The sequence below is a fragment of the Schistocerca gregaria genome, chromosome 3, assembly GCF_023897955.1.
Source record: "Schistocerca gregaria isolate iqSchGreg1 chromosome 3, iqSchGreg1.2, whole genome shotgun sequence".
In the NCBI taxonomy this organism is placed as follows: Eukaryota; Metazoa; Arthropoda; class Insecta; order Orthoptera; family Acrididae; genus Schistocerca; species Schistocerca gregaria.
The window spans coordinates 935,653,454-935,671,603 of record NC_064922.1 but is presented as its reverse complement, the minus strand read 5'-3'; the positions used below and the strand labels follow the sequence as shown (position 1 = coordinate 935,671,603).

The window sequence follows — 18,150 nt, the reverse complement described above, 5'->3', positions numbered from 1 at the left end:
TAGTATTTTATATGAAACATTATTTTCTTGTATGTTTCTGCCATTTAAAGAAATAAAGCTTTACCTGTTTGCAATAGTCCATGGTTTACAAGACATTGCATGTGATGAAGATGAACTGTGTATCATATAAGGATTTCTTTTTAAAGTCTTACTGACATTTCGGTAGAAGCCTTCTTTTTTCAGGTACCACCAAGTTATTGAAGCTTACAATGTGACTGTGGAACCTGTAACAATAATATATTAAAAATAGTGATGTGATTAAGGTGTTGTGTATTCCTTTTTTAACCTGCTGATATACTCCATGTACTTTCTCGTCTTTAATGACCTTGTCATCAATAGGGCATTAAACACCAGTCTTCCTTCCTTTTTGTAAGGTGGACATACAAAGATACTCATCTTAAAGTACCTTATGTGTTTTAACTGACAAAACTACTAGCCAGGTCATGGAAAGAAGTAATTTTAATCCCATTTTGAAAACAGGAAAAAAATTCAGCCATAAGTAGCTTCAGCAGTGCTGTATTATCACCTAAATAGGGAAAAGTCAGCTGGTACATTGTCTTAGCATTGAAATTCAAACCTCTGTTTAGATAAGAAATATCCAAAATACTGGCTCTATACACAGCTCTTTTAATCATTAGTTATGAGTGACATGCTGTGTATACTCCAGTTTCCGTTATCTTTGTCTGACTCATTAGGCTTAAAACAATTAACACTTTAGTTTTTTTGTACTTCTTTGTTTTTATTAGTAAAACTATCATCTTTTTTTGCTATGTTTACCCTTATATGCTGTACCTTTACTGACAATCAATTTGTGATTGTTTATTCCTATGGTAAGAGTTTCAACAAATTTTTAAATGTTCATATTTTTATTATTATTTTATTGGTATAGTCAGTCATTATTGGCACATAACAACACTGTTCTTTCCACAGGTTTAGTACCAATAAGTGCAGAAGGAGTGGTACTGACATCACACACGGGCATTGTGTGTAAGCTCAACATCAAGGTGAATGAAAGTGAAGATATAATTGTTGAATCTGAAAATATTGTAACAAATTTCAAAACGAAAGATGTTGCTTTCTATGGATTAGCATGCAGCAGAAACCAAGCAGTATGGGCACTAGTTACAAGGTAATCCATTGAACTGTTAATGTGTTGGAGAGACTTTTAATCATTAAATACATAGTAACGTATTCATTTTAATTTTGAGAAGTAAGCATAATTTCTCAGAGAATGCAGTTGAAGATTTAAGTTTTTAGTTTACTGTGTTGATATAGTAAAATTGTGAATTACCAACTGCATAACTCACAGGGCATTTGAAAAGTTTAGAGAATACGATCTTTTTTCCCCATCTTCTGGTGATGTTTTTATTACATGGCTTACATATGCATCATGTCTCTCAGTATCTTATCTTTGACCTTCAGTCTTGTTCATCAACTGTTACTTCACTGCTGACAGGCATACGTTGATGTTTAACTTAATGATGGTTCTCTTCCAGTAATCATTTGCTATATTTTAAAAATTGGATCTGCCTTATGTTTTACTACAAAATGCACATTCTTCATGTTGTTTCTTATTTCTGAACATAATGGAATTATGTATTTTTCATTACTTCCAATGAGGGCTCACTGTACAGTGGAAAAACTGAACAGTGATACTTATTGTATCTCAAGTACTGAACTTGTATCATCTCTCTCTCCCTCTCTCTCTCTCCCCCCTCCTCTCTCTCTTCCCTCCCCTCCCCCCCCCCCCCCTCCCTCTCCCTCTCTCTCAAAATGCACACTACAACATAGTTCACAGTCCTGAAGCATCAAGTTCTCAGGTTACAATGAATACATAAACATGCCCCATTTGTATCAGTCAACAATACAGGACTATGATTTACTGTGAAAGGTGTACATTAATTTGATAACTGTTATGTTTTCGAATAAACTGCTTATCATTAACCTGTTGAATAACTGACATGAAGGTTCAGTGCCTCTTAAATACCATTGCCTGTCTTATCTACTACAAAGTAAAGATTTTGCCAGTAGTAATTTCTACCTCTATGAAATTGTAGATTGTTAAACCGTACATATACATTTTAACGGGTTAGCCTCTGATCATTTCTTAATTGGAATGTTGGAATTTTGTTTGTTCCTTGGCTCAGGTGCTGGACCAACATGTTGTGAGCTGTAAATATGTTTAATGGGGTCACTTGGTAATTTTCCAAATAATATCCTACAAAAATAAATACTATTGACCTGCAATTTCAAACCAAAATGCAGTGGTAACTAGTGCCTTAGAAGTACATCAAACACCTCAAGGTTTATTTACACCTGTATCTGCACCTACATGTCTACTCTGCAGTTCACATTTAAGTGTCTGACATAGGATTCATCAAACCACCTTCAAGCTATTTCTCTACCATTCCATTCTTGAACAGCGCACACCAAAACCAAACACTTAAATCTTTCTGTGTGAGCTCTAATTTCTCTTATTTTATTATGAATAGCATTTCTCCATGTGTAGGTGGATGCCAACAAAATATTTTCACATTCAGAGGAGAAAGTTGGTGATTGAAATTTCAGGAAAACATCCTGTCACCCCAACTTGTGGACTGTATCCATGACACACTCTCCCCTATTTTGCAGTAATACAAAATGAACTGTCCATATTTGAACTTTTTCAATGTCTTGGTCAGTCCTGTCTGATGTGGATCCCATACCGCCCACCAATACTCCAAAAGAGGACAGACTAGTGTTGTGTAGGCAGTCTCTTTAGTAGACTTGTTGCATCTGATAAGTGTTCTGCCAGTAAAACATAGTCTCTGGTTCACTTTCCCCACAAAATTATCTATTGATATTTTTTCATTAATCCATCTTACTGCATAATATTTGTTAAGGCACAAAAGATTGAATGTCGTTCCCCCAAGTAATGTAGTGTAATTAGTCTGTAACTTTATGTTTTTGTGCTGTGTGTGTGTGTGTGTGTGTGTGTGTGTGTGTGTGTGTGTGTTTGTGGCAGGATTTGTGTGAGGGGAGGTTACAAAAGAATTTCTATCATAGATACAGTAAGAAAGTAGTGAAGCAATCTCTTGCTAGGTGTTTCTACTGCATATTGTTATGAATAATTTGACTAACTGTAGTCTATATGGAATTGACACTTTGGTCAAAGTGATTGCATTTATATGTACCATATAGTGTATTTGGTGAGAATTGTTTCATCTCTTCTAACTCCTCAAAACATTTCCTTTCTGCTACTTGTAATACTTCAATTATCAGTGTATACGGAAATTATTAGTCATGACTCTCAAGTAATAAAATGACATTATTTCAGTACCTTAAGAGTTTTGAAGCAAGAAAAATGGCATGATTTCTTGTATTCTTTACTTAGAAAGACTGATGCTGACGACAATTGTTGGTTGCAATAATTCTTCATTCCTTTCCAATGGCAAAAATCCTGAATTTTCCTTTTGTCAATTAGATTCATGGTATGGAATAGGTTACTCCTTTTTAAATAAGTCTAAACATCCAAGTTACGTCATTTCCTCCTTTATTAACAATATTCACTTCCAACAACTAATGTACTGGTCACAGCTGCTTTCTTACTGCTCTCCAACAGCTAACTTGCTTTGGCCTAACACTGGCTTGTATATAGATTCATGACAATGAATGACACTTATTGTATTGTTATAATTACAAAATTTTACAATGGACAAAAAACCTGTACAAAATTATTTTTATGTGATAATACAATCAGCAAATAATAAAGTGCATTTTATGTGAACTGTTTCATAATATGAAAAGCTTTACTCTATAAATTTCATGGAATTAATTCTGGTAACAATTAATATACAAATATGTAAGTTCTGATCAAAAACAAATTAGTATTCTAATTCCCTTCAGCAATGCTAACTACAATGCCAAGTCATCTATACATAAACATAGACACCACACACAAGGATTAGGCCTTAAGAGTAATATATGATGGTGGGATATGTGATCATTATTTTATTGATCCCTCTAGTTGGTATTGTCAGTAAATGAATCCTGATGATGATGATGATGCTTATGCTTCTTTATTCAAGCAGCTTCTCATTTGACCTCATAAGGCTGTTCCAGACCTCTCTAGCTCAGAAAAGAACCTGAGGATGTATTGCAAATCAAACTCAGGTACTTCCGCACTTAAGGCAGTGATGCTAAACGTTTGGCTACAGAGGTGGTTAAATTAGTCCCCCCTCTCCCTTCATTATTCTTTCTGTACGTGAAGGAACTACTGTAAGAATTTTGACACTGAGGGACATGTCAGGTGTTAAGGTTTTGAAGTAAATCACTGTCACTTTATTTTTTAGAAAACAGTAATCAACACTGTATGACCATGCCAGGACTGTTGTGGTAGAGGAGTAATCCTTTGATTGCCATATCACCATATTGCATCTCATTTTGTTCAAAGGTCTTTGGCATGACTAATTGTTGATCCACAGGTAACATTCATTATAGGCACAATCCTCATCATGTTGATGAAATAAACCAACATGATTTTGATGGTATGTTTCACCTGTTCTGCTATCTTCTGTTATTGTGATGAAGCAATATTCTACAGGCTTGGTTGTTGTTTTGTTCTTGGGTTATATCTACAACACCACATTTTATTACCTGCAACAGTTTAGGACAAAAACTTCTTTGGAATCCAATGAACAGGTGAAACAATTTTGAAACTTCCTCACACATTAAAACTGTGTGCCATAACGAACTGTGAGCCCAGATACTTGACTTTCGTGGGCACTGCTGTAACTGGCTGTCATTACTGACACAGCTACCATAGCATGACTCACAGATTTGTTTCTGCCTGTACTCCTCTTGTATTATCCAAGCTTCACAAAAGTACTTGAGTATACTCCACTGTAAGTGAAAAATTCATTCTGGAAACAACTACTAAGATGTGGCTAAATCATTTCTCAGCGACATTCTTTCTTCAAGATGTAATAATCTGTCTCTTCGCCTATATTAATTATTCTGAAGTAAATGTATTGTATTTTATCATTTACAGCAACAATTCATTTTATGGCATCATTGTTACTAACACTAATAGCAGAGTAATAATTGTAGTATACTGTAAGTGTTAATATTGCTGTTTATTATTTACATCCACAGTATATGCAAGTTATATGACCATCTTGTCCTTCGGAAACCTGGTCAAGTAATATTTTGCTCGTATATACCTGAAGATAATTTAAGTTCCTGTCTTGTAAACAATGCAGCTAAAGCACTTATAGACACTGGAGAATACTTGGAATTAATAAGGTAATTAAAATAGTTCAAACAAGTTTTAGTTATCTTGTTAAGGGTAAAAATTTGCAATATATTTAATCATACTAATTTTCATGTGTTTAATTTTAATTAATCAAATAGTGGAAAATCCAGGATGGAATAGTGACAATATTATGAAAAGGATAGATTGCTACTCATTAAATAGTGAATATGTTAAGTTGCTGACAGGCACAACAAAAAGACTGCTTCAGCCAAAAGGCCTTCTTCTAAATTAGACAACACACACACACACACACACACACACACACACACACACACACACACACACACACAACTCTCACATACATGACCACCACTTACTTGTTTAGCAGTTAATTTCGTACCTGTCTGCAACTCAATATTTCCTCTGTATTGTGAGCAGAAACCTGTCCTTTTCATAATATTGTAATTTTAATTAATGTATCACAGTTCCTGTTATTGCAATTGGTACTTGTCAGAGAAAGACAACTTATAGAATATGAAAATTTAAGTTTTCACCTTCTTATGCCTCCCCCCCATGAACCATGGACCTAGCCATTGGTGGGGAGGCTTGCGTGCCTCAACAATACAGATAGCCGTACCGTAGGTGCAACCACAACGGAGGGGTATCTGTTGAGAGGCCAGACAAACGTGTGGTTCCTGAAGAGGGGCAGCAGCCTTTTCAGTAGTTGCAGGGGCAACAGTCTGGATGATTGACTGATCTGGCCTTGTAACAATAACTAAAACGGCCTTGCTGTGCTGGTACTGTGAACGGCTGAAAGCAAGGGGAAACTACAGCCATAATTTTTCCCGAGGGCATGCAGATTTACTGTATGGTTAAATGATGATGGCGGGGTAAAGTAGTCCCCAATTAGGATCTCCGAGCGGGGACTACTCAAGAGGACGTCGCTATGAGGAGAAAGAAATCTGGTATTCTACGGATCGGAGTGTGGAATGTAAGATCCCTTAATCGGGCAGGTAGGTTAGAAAATTTAGAAAGGGAAATGGATAGGTTAAAGTTAGAGATAGTGGGCATTAGTGAAGTTCGGTGGCAGGAGGACCAAGACTTCTGGTCAGGGTTATAAATACAAAATCAAACAGAGGTAATGCAGGAGTAGGTTTAATAATGAATAAAAAATAGGAATGCGGGTAAGCTACTACAAACAGCATAGTGAACATATTATAGTGGCCAAGATAGACATGAAGCCCATGCCTACTACAGTAGTACAAGTTTATATGCCAACTAGCTCTGCAGATGACGAAGAAATTGAAGAAATGTATGATGAGATAAAAGAAATTATTCAGGTAGTGAAGGGAGACGAAAATTTAATAGCCATGTGTGACTGGAATTCGACAGTAGGAAAAGGGAGAGAAGGAAACATAGTAGGTGAATATGGATTGGAGCTAAGAAATGAAAGAGGAAGCCGTCTGTTAGAATTTTGCACAGAGCATAACTTAATCATAGCTAACACTTGGTTCAAGAATCATAAAAGAAGGTTGTATACATGGAAGAATCCTTGAGATACTAAAAGGTATCAGATAGATTATATAATGGTACGACAGAGATTTAGGAACCAGGTTTTAAATTGTAGGACATTTCCAGGGGCAGATGCGGACTCTGACCACAATCTATTGGTTATGAACTGTAGATTAAAACTGAAGAAATTGCAAAAAGGTGGGAATTTAAGGAGATGGGACCTGGATAAACTGACTAAACCAGAAGTTGTACAGAGTTTCAGGGAGAGCATAATGGAACAGTTGACAGGAATGGTGAAAAGAAATACAGTAGAAGACGAATGGGTAGCTCTGAGGGATGAAGTAGTAAAGGCAGCAGAGGATAAAGTAGGTACAAAGACGAGGGCTAGTAGAAATCCTTGGGTATCAGAAGAAATATTGAATTTAATTGATGAAAGGACAAAATATAAAAATGCAGTAAATGAAGCAGGCAAAAAGGAATACAAATGTTTCTAAAATGATATCGACAGGAAGTGCAAAATGACTAAGCAGGGATGGCTAGAGGACAAATGTAAGGATGTAGAGGCTTATCTCACTTGGGGTAAGATAGATACTGCCTACAGGAAAATTAAAGAGACCTTTGGAGAAAAGAGAACCACTTGTATGAATATCAAGAGCTCAGATGGAAACCTGGTTCGAAGCAAAGAGGGAAAAGGAGGAAGGTGGAATGAGTATATAGAGGGTCTATACAAGGGCGATGTACTTGAGGACAATATTATAGAAATTGAAGAGGATGTACATGAAGACGAAATGGGAAATACGATACTGCGTGAAGAGTTTGACAGAGCACTGAAAGACCTGAGTCGCAACAAAGCCCTGGGAGTAGACAACATTCCATTAGAACTACTGACGGCCTTGGGAGAGCCAGTCATGACAAAACTCTACCATCTGGTGAGCAAGATGCACGAGACAGGCGAAATACCCTCAGACTTCAAGAAGAATATAATAATTCCAATCCCAAAGAAAGCAGGTGTTGACAGATGTGAAAATTACCTAACTATCAGTTTAATAAGTCACAGCTGCAAAGTACTAACATGAATTATTTACAGATGAATGGAAAAACTGATAGAAGCCGACCTCGGGGAAGATCAGTTTGAATTCTGTAGAAATACTGGAACACGTGAGGCAATACTGACCTTACGACTTATCTTAGAAGAAAGATTAAGGAAAGGCAAACCTACGTTTCTAGCATTTGTAGACTTGGAGAAAGCTTTTGACAATGTTGACTGGAATACTCTCTTTCAAATTCTAAAAGTGGCAGGTTTTTTTTGGGGGGGGGTCATCAGTCTGCTGACTGGTTTGATGCGGCCCGCCACGAATTCCTTTCCTGTGCCAACCTCTTCACCTCAGAGTAGCACTTGCAACCTACATCCTCAATTATTTGCTTGACGTATTCCAATCTCTGTCTTCCTCTACAGTTTTTGCCCTCTACAGCTCCCTCTAGTACCATGGAAGTCATTCCCTCATGTCTTAGCAGATGTTCTATCATCCTGTCCCTTCTCCTTATCAGTGTTTTCCACATATTCCTTTCCTCTCCGATTCTGCGTAGAACCTCCTCATTCCTTACCTTATCAGTCCACCTAATTTTCAACATTCGTCTATAGCACCACATCTAAAATGCTTCGATTCTCTTCTGTTCCGGTTTTCCCACAGTCCATGTTTCACTACCATACAATACTGTACTCCAGGCGTACATCCTCAGAAATTTCTTCCTCAAATTAAGGCCGGTATTTGATATTAGTAGACCTCTCTTGGCCAGAAATGCCTTTTTGACATAGTGAGTCTGCTTTTGATGTCCTCCTTGCTCCGTCCGTCATTGGTTATTTTACTGCCTAGGTAGCAGAATTCCTTAACTTCATTGACTTCGTGACCATCAATCCTGATGTTAAGTTTCTTGCTGTTCTCATTTCTACTACTTCTTATTACCTTTGTCTTTCTCCGATTTACTCTCAAACCATACTGTGTACTTATTAGACTGTTCATTCCGCTCAGCAGATCATTTAATTCTTCTTCACTTTCACTCAGGATAGCAATGTCATCAGCAAATCGTATCATTGATATCCTTTCACCTTGTATTTTAATTCCACTCCTGAACCTTTCTTTTATTTCCATCATTGCTTCCTCGATGTACAGATTGAAGAGTAGGGGCGAAAAGCTACAGCCTTGTCTTACACCCTTCTTAATACGAGCATTTCGTTCTTGATCGTCCACTCTTATTATTCCCTCTTGGTTGTTGTACATATTGTATATGACCCGTCTCTCCCTATAGCTTACCCCTACTTTTTTCAGAATCTCTAACAGCTTGCACCATTTTATATTGTCAAACGCTTTTTCCAGGTCGACAAATCCTATGAACGTGTCTTGATTTTTCTTTAGCCTTGCTTCCATTGTTAGCCGTAACGTCAGAATTGCCTCTCTCGTGCCTTTACTTTTCTTAAAGCCAAACTGATCGTCACCTAGCGCAGTCTCAATTTTCTTTTCCATTCTTCTGTATATTATTCTTGTAAGCAGCTTCGATGCATGAGCTGTTAAGCTGATTGTGCGATAATTCTCGCACTTGTCAGCTCTTGCCGTCTTAGGAATTGTGTGGATGATGCTTTTCCGAAAGTCAGATGGTATGTCGCCAGACTCATATATTCTAAACACCAACGTGAATAGTCATCTTGTTGCCACTTCCCCTAATGATTTTAGAAATTCTGATGGAATGTTATCTATCCCTTCTCCCTTGACCATAAGTCCTCCAAAGCTCTTTTAAATTCCGATTCTAATACTGGATCCCCAATCTCTTCTAAATCGACTCCTGTTTCTTCTTCTATCACATCAGACAAATCTTCACCCTCATAGAGGCTTTCAATGTATTCTTTCCACCTATCTGCTCTCTCTTCTGCATTTAACAGTGGAATTCCCGTTGTACTCTTAATGTTACCACCGTTGCTTTTAATGTCACCAAAGGTTGTTTTGATTTTCCTATATGTGAGTCTGTCCTTCCGACAATCATATCTTTTTCGATGTCTTCACATTTTTCCTGCAGCCATTTTGTCTTAGCTTCCCTGCACTTCCTATTTATTTCATTCCTCAGCGACTTGTATTTCTGTATTTCTGATTTTCCCGGAACATGTTTGTACTTCCTCCTTTCATCAATCAACTGAAGTATTTCTTCTATTACCCATGGTTTCTTCACAGCTACCTTCTTTGTACCTATGTTTTCCTTCCCATCTTCTGTGATGGCCCTTTTTAGAGATGTCCTTTCCTCTTCAACTGTGCTGCCTACTGCGCTATTCCTTATTGCTGCATGTATAGCATTAGAGAACTTCAAACGTATCTCGTCATTCCTTAGAACTTCTGTATCCCACTTCTTTGCGTATTGATTGTTCCTGACTAATGTCTTGAACTTCAGCCTACTCTTCATCACTACTATATTGTGATCTGAGTCTATATCTGCTCCTAGGTACGCCTTACAATCCAGTATCTGATTTCGGAATCTCTGTCTGACCATGATGTAATCTAATTGAAATCTTCCCGTATCTTCCAGACTTTTCCAAGTATACCTCCTCCTCTTGTGATTCTTGAATAGGGTATTCGCTATTACTAGCTGAAACTTGTTACAGAACTCAATTAGTCTTTCTCATCTTTCATTCCTTGTCCCAAGCCCATATTCTTCTGTAACCTTTTCTTCTACTCTTTCCCCTACAACTGCATTCCAGTTGCCCATGACTATTAGATTTTCAGCCCCCTTTACATACTGCATTACCCTTTCAATATCCTCATACACTTTCTCTATCTGCTCATCTTCAGCTTGCAACGTCGACATTTATACCTGAATTATCATTGTCGGTGTTGGTCTGCTGTCGATTCTGATTAGAACAACCCGGTCACTGAACTGTTCACAGCAACACACCCTCTGCTCTACCTTCCTATTCATAACGAATCCTACACCTGTTATACCATTTTCTGCTGCTGTTGATATTACCCGATACTCATCTGACCAGAAATCCTTGTCTTCCTTCCACTTCACTTCACTGACCCCTACTATATCTAGATTGAGCCTTTGCATCTCCCTTTTCAAATTTTGTAGTTTCCCTACCACGTTCAAGCTTCTGACATTCCACAGCCCGACTCGTAGAACATTATCCTTTCATCGATTATTCAATCTTTTTCTCATGGTAACCTCCCCCTTGGCAGTCCCCTCCCAGAGATCCGAATGGGGGACTATTCCGGAATCTTTTGCCAATGGAGAGATCATCATGACACTTCTTCAACTACTCGTGGTCTAGGGGTAGCATCTTTGATTCATAATCAAAACGTCTTCGGTCCCGGGTTCGATCCCCGCCACTGCCTAAATTTTGATAAATAATCAGCATTGGCGGCCAAAGACTTCCGGCATAAGAAGTCAGCCTCATTCTGCCAACGGCCTTGTCAAAGAGGGCGGAGGAGCGGATAGAGGTTCTGGGCACTCTCTTGTCCTAGGGGTGGGAAACTGCCCCTAAAGGCGGAAGAATCAGCAATGATCAACGACATGAGGATGCAGAAGGCAATGAAAACCACTACGTGTATCCACAGGATAAGTGGCCTGTAGTTGAAGGGGTAAAATACAGGGAGCGAAAGGCTATTTACAATTTGTACAGAAATCAGATGGCAGTTATAAGAGTCGAGGGACATGAAAGGGAAGCAGTGGTTGGGAAGGGAGTAAGACAGGGTTGTAGCCTCTCCCCGATGTTATTCAAGCTGTATATTGAGCAAGAAGTAAAGGAAACAAGAGAAAATTCAGAGTAGGTATTAAAATCCATGGAGAAGAAATAAAAACTTTGAGGTTTGCCGATGACATTGTAATTCTGTCAGAGACAGCAAAGGACTTGGAAGAGCAGTTGAATGGAATGGACAGTGTCTTGAAAGGAGTATATCAGATGAACATCAACAAAAGCAAAATGAGGATAATGGAATGTAGTCGAATTAACTCTGGTGATGCTGAGGGAATTAGATTAGGAAATGAGACACTTAAAGTAGTAAAGGAGTTTTACTATTTGGGGAGCAAAATAACTGATGATGGTCGAAGTAGAGAGGACATAAAATGTAGACTGGCAATGGCAAGGAAAGCGTTTCTGAAGAAGAGAAATTTGCTAACATCGAGTATAGATTTAAGTGTCAGGAAGTCTTTTCTGAAAGTATTTGTATGGAGAGTAGCCATGTATGGAAGTGAAACATGGACGATAACTAGTTTGGACAAGAAGAGAATAGAAGCTTTCGAAATGTGATGCTTCAGAAGAATGTTGAAGATTAGGTGGGTGGATCACATAAGTAATGAGGAAGTATTGAATAGAATTGGGGGAAGAGAAGTTTGTGGCACAACTTGACTACAAGAAGGGATCGGCTGGTAGGAAATGTCCTGAGGCATCAAGGGATCACAATTTTAGCATTGGAGGGCAGCGTGGAGGGTAAAAATCGTAGAGGGAGACCAAGAGATGAATACAGTACGCAGATTCAGAAGGATGTAGGTTGCAGTAGGTACTGGGAGATGAAGGAGCTTGCACAGGATAGATTAGCATGGAGAGCTGCATCAAACCAGTCTCAGGACTGAAGACCACAACAACAACAACAACAACAACAACAACAACCACCTTCTTATGTCCAAAATGTTAATTATAAATCTTACATCATTTATCAAGTCTCTTATGCTTTCATATTGATAAACATCTTTTTTGAAGCATAAGAAATAGTTTTAAGAGAATGCAGTTTAAATTATTCATTCTTATTTATGTATCAAATGTGGGCCTTTACCAGGATTATGTGAAGTGACAAATTCAGCCTTAAAATTGATAACAGGGAATGAGTTGTTATATCGTAAAATGTTGTATATCTTTTCTGAATGATTGAAATTATATTCTGAAATATATTTTAAATGTGATAAACAAATTTTGTAGTTTGAATGATTCATATTTAGTACCGCTTTAGAAAGTGCAGAAAGTCTCCAACTCTTGTCTTGTGCAGAATGAACTGTTTAAAGAACAAGGCAGTCCCACTGCTTCAGAACCTTCCATGTGCAACAAAACCATTTCCTTGGGACATTCCTAGGCTGCGAGTGGAATTCTGGCTGGCACATACAAAGCTGGTTCTGCTTCCTAATAGTGGAGAAGAAGACAAGGATCAGCAAATGAAACTTACTCAGGTGAGAAACAGCAATGCACTGATTATATATTTCAGGAAAAATATGTATTAAGGGGTCCTTGTGTGTGTCTGGTCAGACTTTTCCTGGAATATGACCAATCCCTTACAACAGCCAACAACTGAAATCCACTTTGGATGGTTAGTCTTAGAATGACAATTAAATGCCTCACTATGTTATGGAGTGTGGTGGCATGTTGAGTTTGGAGTCATATTTGAGAAGACTGGCTATCGATATTTAGGTCTTTCATAGTTTCTCTGACTGTTCTAGGAAAATACTGTAATGTTTCCTTTCAGAAAGTACTCTGCCTGGTTCCTTCCCTAGTCTGAGATTGTACTTTCTCTTATGACCTAGTCATACAACCATCTTGATTTCGCACATCTGAATGATCCTTGGGATGAGGAATCGGGGATCAAGAGAGACACAGGGATGGACTAGGATACTGCATAGCTTATATGGTGGCAGAATATCCATTTGCTGGGGGAGAAGACGATCTTGGGTATGACCCTTCTTCTTATGGCAAGATTATGGTAATAGTCAAAGTTGTGGTCAAGGATAAGACTTGATCTCACATCTTCTCATATCATATTATTTTATATTTTCTGGAAAGTCCAGGTCAGAATACCAACAATTATGAAAAGGATAGATTTTTTTCTCACTATAATGATGGGTTGAGTTGAAAATAGTTCTGTCTACAACTCAATGATTCATCTGCATGGTGAGTTATCAATCTATTCTTTTCATAACTGTTTACATTTTCTAGCATTTTTAAAGTTTATTCTTTAAAGTTGCTGAATAATGCGTATCAATAGTGGTGAAGCAACAACTGGTTAAACTGTAGCCAATGGTAACAAGTAATCTTTTATCTGCTGACGATGTTTTATGAATTATCATTTTTTGTGATGTCATGCACTGGGTATAATATCTGAATTTGATATAACTGGTTGGCAACACTCTTGATATACAAATGCATGGAGATGTATATATTGGTATAACAAGGATGAAATTACATGTATCTTATGTTCAGTTTAATCATTCTCACCACATTTACAGTATACCTGATGTTTCATTGTGAAGAAGTACCTTATGTGTTGGGCCATAAAGGATTCTTTTAAATCAAAGTGTAAGTTTTATATTTAGGAGAAAGAATAATGGCAATAATAAACAATACATAATGTGACTCATAATGCACTGTTATCAGTTAAAGTCTTGACTGTCCATATTATAATCCTCTACTGACAGAACATGTGCATCATTATTTGTGTATGTATGGATGGATATGCGTGTATGTGTGTGTGCGCGAGTATATACCTATCCTTTTTTTCCCCGAAGGTAAGTCTTTCCGCTCCTGGGATTGGAATGACTCCTTATCCTCTCCCTTAAAACCCACATCCTTTCATCTTTCCTTTTCCTTCCCTCTTTCCTGACGAAGCAGCCGCCGGTTGTGAAACCTCGAAATTCTGTGTGTGTGTTTGTGTGTTTTATTCATTGTGCCTATCTACCGGCATTTCCCGCTTGGTAAGTCTTGGAATTTTTGTTTTTAATATATTATTTGATTAAATTGATAAAGTGAATGAATTACTAGTCAGCTGAGGAATAACAATGAAGAAATAGATTTGGAGAGAAGGAGTAATGTGGCCTTGTTGCTAATGTTGCACTCTTCTGAATACATTGATTGACAAGGGGAATACTGAGCATTGATTAATTTGTAACAACAATGATCTTGTTGTGATTAGAGAAGGAAATATGATGGGAGTTTTGGTTATCAACTAACTGTGCACTTTTAATGGGTCTGCCAAAGTTATTCCTTCTAATTTCTGCCTCCATGGTAGATTGTAGAAGGATTGGACTTCTTGATGTGAAACAGATGACAGCCATTAAAATGAAGAGACCATTGTTGGGCTCCAAAACTTGTTCATGATCATCCTAGGCTGAATGTGTTTTGTACAGATAGAGGTTACATTTACAGGAATCAAAGTGGCTTGCATTACTAAACTATTTCTGCAATAACAACACTATGAAACAAATTTATAACTATTGACCACAGAGAGAAAGCATTGATAGTGACCTACATGAATTCCACACCCACGATCCTGGTGCACAGTTGTATGGTGCACCTCAAATGTCAGAAGATGCTAGTGCCAGCAGAGGCCACTACTCTTGGAAGCTAGTGCAGCCTCTTTGAAATGCACTCTACAAGCTGGCCGACAGTTTATAGAGTCAGGCCTGGCCAGCCTCGCTCTCATTCATATGTTGATGTTTGGCCTATGTTTATTGGACTAATAGTGTAGCCACTCCATGGCAAGTGTCTTTTTGGGTAAGTATTATCTGTATGTTCTTGTGGTCAGAACACATTGGCAGTGAGTAGGGTCTTGTTTCATGTGTTTTTTTGTGTGGTTCTTTTCCACATCTTGTTGTGACATGGAGTCTCTACTTCATAAATTGTTGCAACAATAGATGGAACTTCTTACAGTCCTGCAACAAAATGGGCTGGTATTGCTCTCTCCATTTGCCTCCAGCTATGTTTCCTCCTACATTCCCACTGCTTGACAGAGTGGTGGCTGGAATGCTGTTTATGTTCTGTGCAGAACTTGCCTGGTTGGCCGGATTGCAGTGCAGCGACATCGTCCTCCCAAGATGCAGGGGACGCATCCAGCCATCCTGTACTGCAATGACATCACACCATGCTTCCAGAAGCTGACCAGTGGTGTGTGAGATCTCATACAACTGCACAATGGACAAAACCTCTAAGGAGGAAGGGTTTTCAAATTGGAGGGCCAGGCTTCCTTATCTGGGACAGAGCAGTTGATAACATCGTGAACATGATGTCCACATACAGCTCTTTCAAACTGGCTATAACAAAAAGGCACTAGTGACTAAAGCCATCAAGGATCATGGCTCACGCTTGATAACACTGATAGGGTTGCTTCTTGCATTGGCCCTCCACACTGTGGAGGTTATGGAAATGTTGCTGTAAGTGGTGTTTGTACACTTCCCAATCTGTGGATGTATAGGTGTCATGCACTGTTTTTTCTTTGATTTCTCCCACCTTGCAGCAGCTGACCCTGTTACAGGAACCTTCCTCATTTTCATTTGACAATTTATGCTCGTTGTTGTCTTCCTATTATGACTTCCGCACTAACGTCATGTTCGCTAGGGTTGAATTCTACCAATGCATTTTGTCCATTGTGCAGTCGTATGAGATCTCGTACACCACTGGTCAGCTTCTGGAAGCATGGTGTGATGTCATTGCAGTACAGGATGGCTGGATGTGTCTCCTGCCTCATTGTTGAGTTACCAGTTGTAAGTGTCGAAAAAAAGGCCACATTGTAGTAGTCTGCCACTTAACTGCACAGAACGCAGCATGGGAGAAAATGGATATGGACATCAAGGAAGTGACATTGTCAGGGCCAGTTCCTGATCAGGATTCCAACAAGCCTTGTATTGAGGTTTTGGTTCTCTTGCAATAGCTGCAGCAGCAGGTAGACACCAGCATGGCAGTTTCCCTTCTTAATGCCTAAACATTTTCAGATATTGGCTCTGTGCCACTGTCACACATAAACAGAAGCCTATGGGGATATGGTAAATGGCAAATCCGCTTGCTTGGTCAGTTTATGGCTGACATTACCTATGGATCAATGACTCAGCCTATTGCTTTTATTGCCATCCACAATGCTAGTTCAGTAAAACTTTTCGGGTTTGATGCCTTTCAGGCCTTTGGTTTTTCAGCTGTGGACTCCATACAGTTGGTATTCTGGTGAAGTCCCCTACCTATCATTGAAATAACTGTTTTCAGAATTTCAGGATATCTTTGTGGAAGGCTTAGGGAGCACCACAGACTTGCAAGCCTACATAACCCTGAAGCAGTCGGCTTGTCCTGGATTTTTTCCATGCTAGGCAGATTCCTATAGCTCCCTGCTACCAAGTTGATGCAAATCCCCTTGCTTGGTCAGTTCATGGCTGGCATTACCTACAGATCAATGACTTGGCCTTTTACCTTTATTACCATACACACCTACCCCCATGAACCATGGACCTCGCCGTTGGTGGGGAGGCTTGCGTGCCTCAGCGATACAGATGGCCGTACCGTAGGTACAACCACAACGGAGGGGTATCTGTTGAGAGGCCAGACAAACGTGTGGTTCCTGAAGAGGGGCAGCAGCCTTTTCAGTAGTTGCAGGGGCAACAGTCTGGATGATTGACTGATCTGGCCTTGCAACATTAACCAAAACGGCCTTGCTGTGCTGGTACTACGAACGGCTGAAAGCAAGGGGAAACTACAGCCGTAATTTTTCCCGAGGACATGCAGCTTTACTGTATGATTAAATGATGATGGCATCCTCTTGGGTAAAATATTCCGGAGGTAAAATAGTCCCCCATTCGGATCTCCGGGCGGGGACTACTCAGGAGGATGTCGTTATCAGGAGAAAGAAAACTGGCGTTCTACGGATCGGAGCGTGGAATGTCAGATCCCTTAATCGGGCAGGTAGGTTAGAAAATTTAAAAAGGGAAATGGATAGGTTAAAGTTAGATATAGTGGGAATTAGTGAAGTTCGGTGGCAGGAGGAACAAGACTTCTGGTCAGGTGACTACAGGGTTATAAACACAAAATCAAATAGGGGTAATGCAGGAGTAGGTGTAATAATGAATAGGAAAATAGGAATGCGGGTAAGCTACTACAAACAGCATAGTGAACGCATTATTGTGGCCAAGATAGATACGAAGCCCACACCTACTACAGTAGTACAAGTTTATATGCCAACTAGCTCTGCAGATGATGAAGAAATTGAAGAAATGTACGATGAAATAAAAGAAATTATTCAGATAGTGAAGGGAGACGAAAATTTAATAGTAATGGGTGACTGGAATTCGAGTGTAGGAAAAGGGAGAGAAGGAAACGTAGTAGGTGAATATGGATTGGGGCTAAGAAATGAAAGAGGAAGCCGCCTAATAGAATTTTGCACAGAGCACAACTTAATCATAGCTAACACTTGGTTTAAGAATCATGAAAGAAGGTTGTATACGTGGAAGAACCCTGGAGATACTAAAAGGTATCAGATAGATTATATAATGGTAAGACAGAGATTTAGGAACCAGGTTTTAAGTTGTAAGACATTTCCAGGGGCAGATGTGGACTCTGACCACAATCTATTGGTTATGACCTGTAGATTAAAACTGAAGAAACTGCAAAAATGTGGGAAATTAAG

The 18,150-nt window shown here is 38.9% G+C and overlaps 1 protein-coding gene across 1 annotated transcript in view; it reads left to right on the top strand.

Moving 5' to 3' along the window:
• LOC126355832 (general transcription factor 3C polypeptide 4-like) overlaps positions 1–18,150 on the top strand; it is a 205,604-nt gene that overhangs the window by 173,793 nt on the left and 13,661 nt on the right. Inside the window, exons 8-10 of the mRNA XM_050006280.1 lie at positions 931–1,129; positions 5,134–5,283; positions 12,769–12,946. Of these exons, the coding sequence (XP_049862237.1) occupies positions 931–1,129; positions 5,134–5,283; positions 12,769–12,946 (527 nt within the window). The remainder of the gene's footprint in view (positions 1–930; positions 1,130–5,133; positions 5,284–12,768; positions 12,947–18,150) is intronic.